Consider the following 2,145-nt stretch of genomic DNA (forward strand, 5'->3'; position numbering starts at 1 on the left):
AGGTGACAGTTAATATAAAAACAGCCAAAAGAAAAAAAAACATTTGATTTAAAAGATTTGACACAATGATCTCAAGGCAAGATCAAGAAACTATGAATTTAGATTTTCAGAAGAAAAAAAGGGGATCTAACCCAACCCATTCACAGCCTCTTGCTGCTGGCTTCTTCATTCAGTGGTTTTGATAGTGGTCCCAGAGGGAGCTGTATTTTGCCTTTCTAGCTAAAATACTAGGTACTATAAACAACCGAAAGGACAAAAAATGGTGGCTTCAAGAATGAAAGATTGTTGAAGCTTCCAATGTCCTGTCTAGATCAGGCAAACAAAAGCACACACTAATGCTGGGAGTGCAAAAACGGGGGGAAGGAAGTGTAATGGTTAAAACCACTACTAGGTGCTGAAAAAAAGAGAGTCAGGACAAATTATTTTGCAAAATTAGGAAAAACTGCAGTGATAGATCAAACCCAGGTTAGCCGAATTAAGTTTTTGTTTCTTTCTTTTCTTCTTCTTTTTTTTTTTTTTTTTTAATAGATTGCATATATAGATGTTTCATCCACACGCTTCAATCAACTCTTTAAGAGCAGAACTTAATGTCCAATGTACACACGTCAGAGAAGATAATTTTTTCTCTGTGCTTACATTAAATTTTCGTATCCAAATTTCCACTCGTACATTAAAAGCTTTAAGAAAAACAAAAGACACAGAGGGTGTTGCCATTTTTTTTTTTTTTTTTTTTTTTTTTAGCAGCAATGAAATATCACTAACCCCTTTTTTACATAACCGAATTCAAGTCACAACCAGAGGTGACTGCACCACAAAGTCACCAGGTACAAAACTGCTAGTTCATTTTAAATTAATATCTTGAAATTATTTTCCCCATTACATCCCTTTTTTTTTTTTTTTTTTTTAAATAAACAGCAAACATTTTGCTATTTTTTTACATAGGCTAGCAGGCTTGTTTCAATATGAAAGTGCTAATTCATTTACAGATTTATCAGTTATGTAGTGCTACATTAAGTGTCCAATATTCTACATATGAACAATCTTGATAAATGGAAATGATGAAGATTAAGTAAGGCTATCTGATTACCTTATCTTATTTACATTAAAAGAATAGACATCCAACAGGAAGGAGGGTAAGGGAAAGAAATTGGGCAAATACTCATACTGCCACAGTTGTAAAAATTAAGTCGGCCTTCTGGTTTGTACTGTAAATGAGACATTTTAAGTAGTCCTGCAGCCCATGCCTATTTTTTCCTCAGAAAAAGAAAAGCTGCCATCATGACATCCCCTCTTGATTTCAGATTTCCAAAGTGTGTCATTTGAAGCTTTAGTCAAGTTCTTCCTATCTTCAGAAAACCTCTGGTTTGCTTTCCAGTATTAGGTTGCATGATCATGCCCCACTTCCTGGGGTTTTTGTCCAATCTATTTATCAATTAGTTTAGAGTGAGCTGTAGATAACATGAACCAGTTCTGGAACCACTATTGGGAGGAACACAAGCTCTTCACTACAATCACACAGTAGCAGGAAAAGAAGTGATAACTCAATTCATTCCTGGTGCTGGGCCTCCAAAATTGAATGAAGTTGGCACAACTGGAGCATTGAATTTGTATCCTCCATGCTTTTCAATCATTTTGGATTCTGAAAAACAAAATACTTGAGTGAACATCTACAACATACAACTACTTAGTACAGACCAACTCCCTTTTGATGAGTGGCTAACACTTTCTGGTTTTAACTTTGCATGCATGAAAAAAGACAAAATAAGGAGCACCTAGTTTTCAGAAAGTACTGAGCATCCAACCTGCTGAAAAAAATCAGGCTCCTTGAAGGTTTCTCAAGTTGGACACCTAAAAATGTAACAATCACTTTTGAAACCCTTGGCCAGTTTTATTATGATTATAAAGAAAATAAAAAATACTAAATCTCAAAATTTACATTTTATAAATGAAGTATTTCCAGAATTTCATATTACAGAAGGACTCAAACTTAACTGAAATTTGGTCTATCCAAACAGATTTCTACTGAACTTAAAAGTAGTTAGGGTAATGAACTTTACACTTAATAAGTTCTCTCTAGGGACCAGCAGTCAAGTCACTAATGTAATGTACCAAATACCATTTAAATTTTAATAAAATTATGTTCCT

The 2,145-nt window shown here is 34.1% G+C and overlaps 1 protein-coding gene across 1 annotated transcript in view; it reads right to left on the reverse strand.

Moving 5' to 3' along the window:
• Positions 1-713: 713 nt before the first annotated feature.
• Positions 714-2,145, reverse strand: part of IPO7 (importin 7) — a 39,974-nt gene continuing 38,542 nt past the window's right edge. Inside the window, exon 24 of the mRNA XM_025197386.1 lies at positions 714-1,639. Within this exon, the coding sequence (XP_025053171.1) occupies positions 1,542-1,639 (98 nt within the window). The 3' untranslated portion in view covers positions 714-1,541. The remainder of the gene's footprint in view (positions 1,640-2,145) is intronic.

This window comes from Alligator sinensis, unplaced genomic scaffold (genome assembly GCF_000455745.1).
Source record: "Alligator sinensis unplaced genomic scaffold, ASM45574v1 scaffold502_1, whole genome shotgun sequence".
NCBI lineage: Eukaryota > Metazoa > Chordata > Crocodylia > Alligatoridae > Alligator > Alligator sinensis.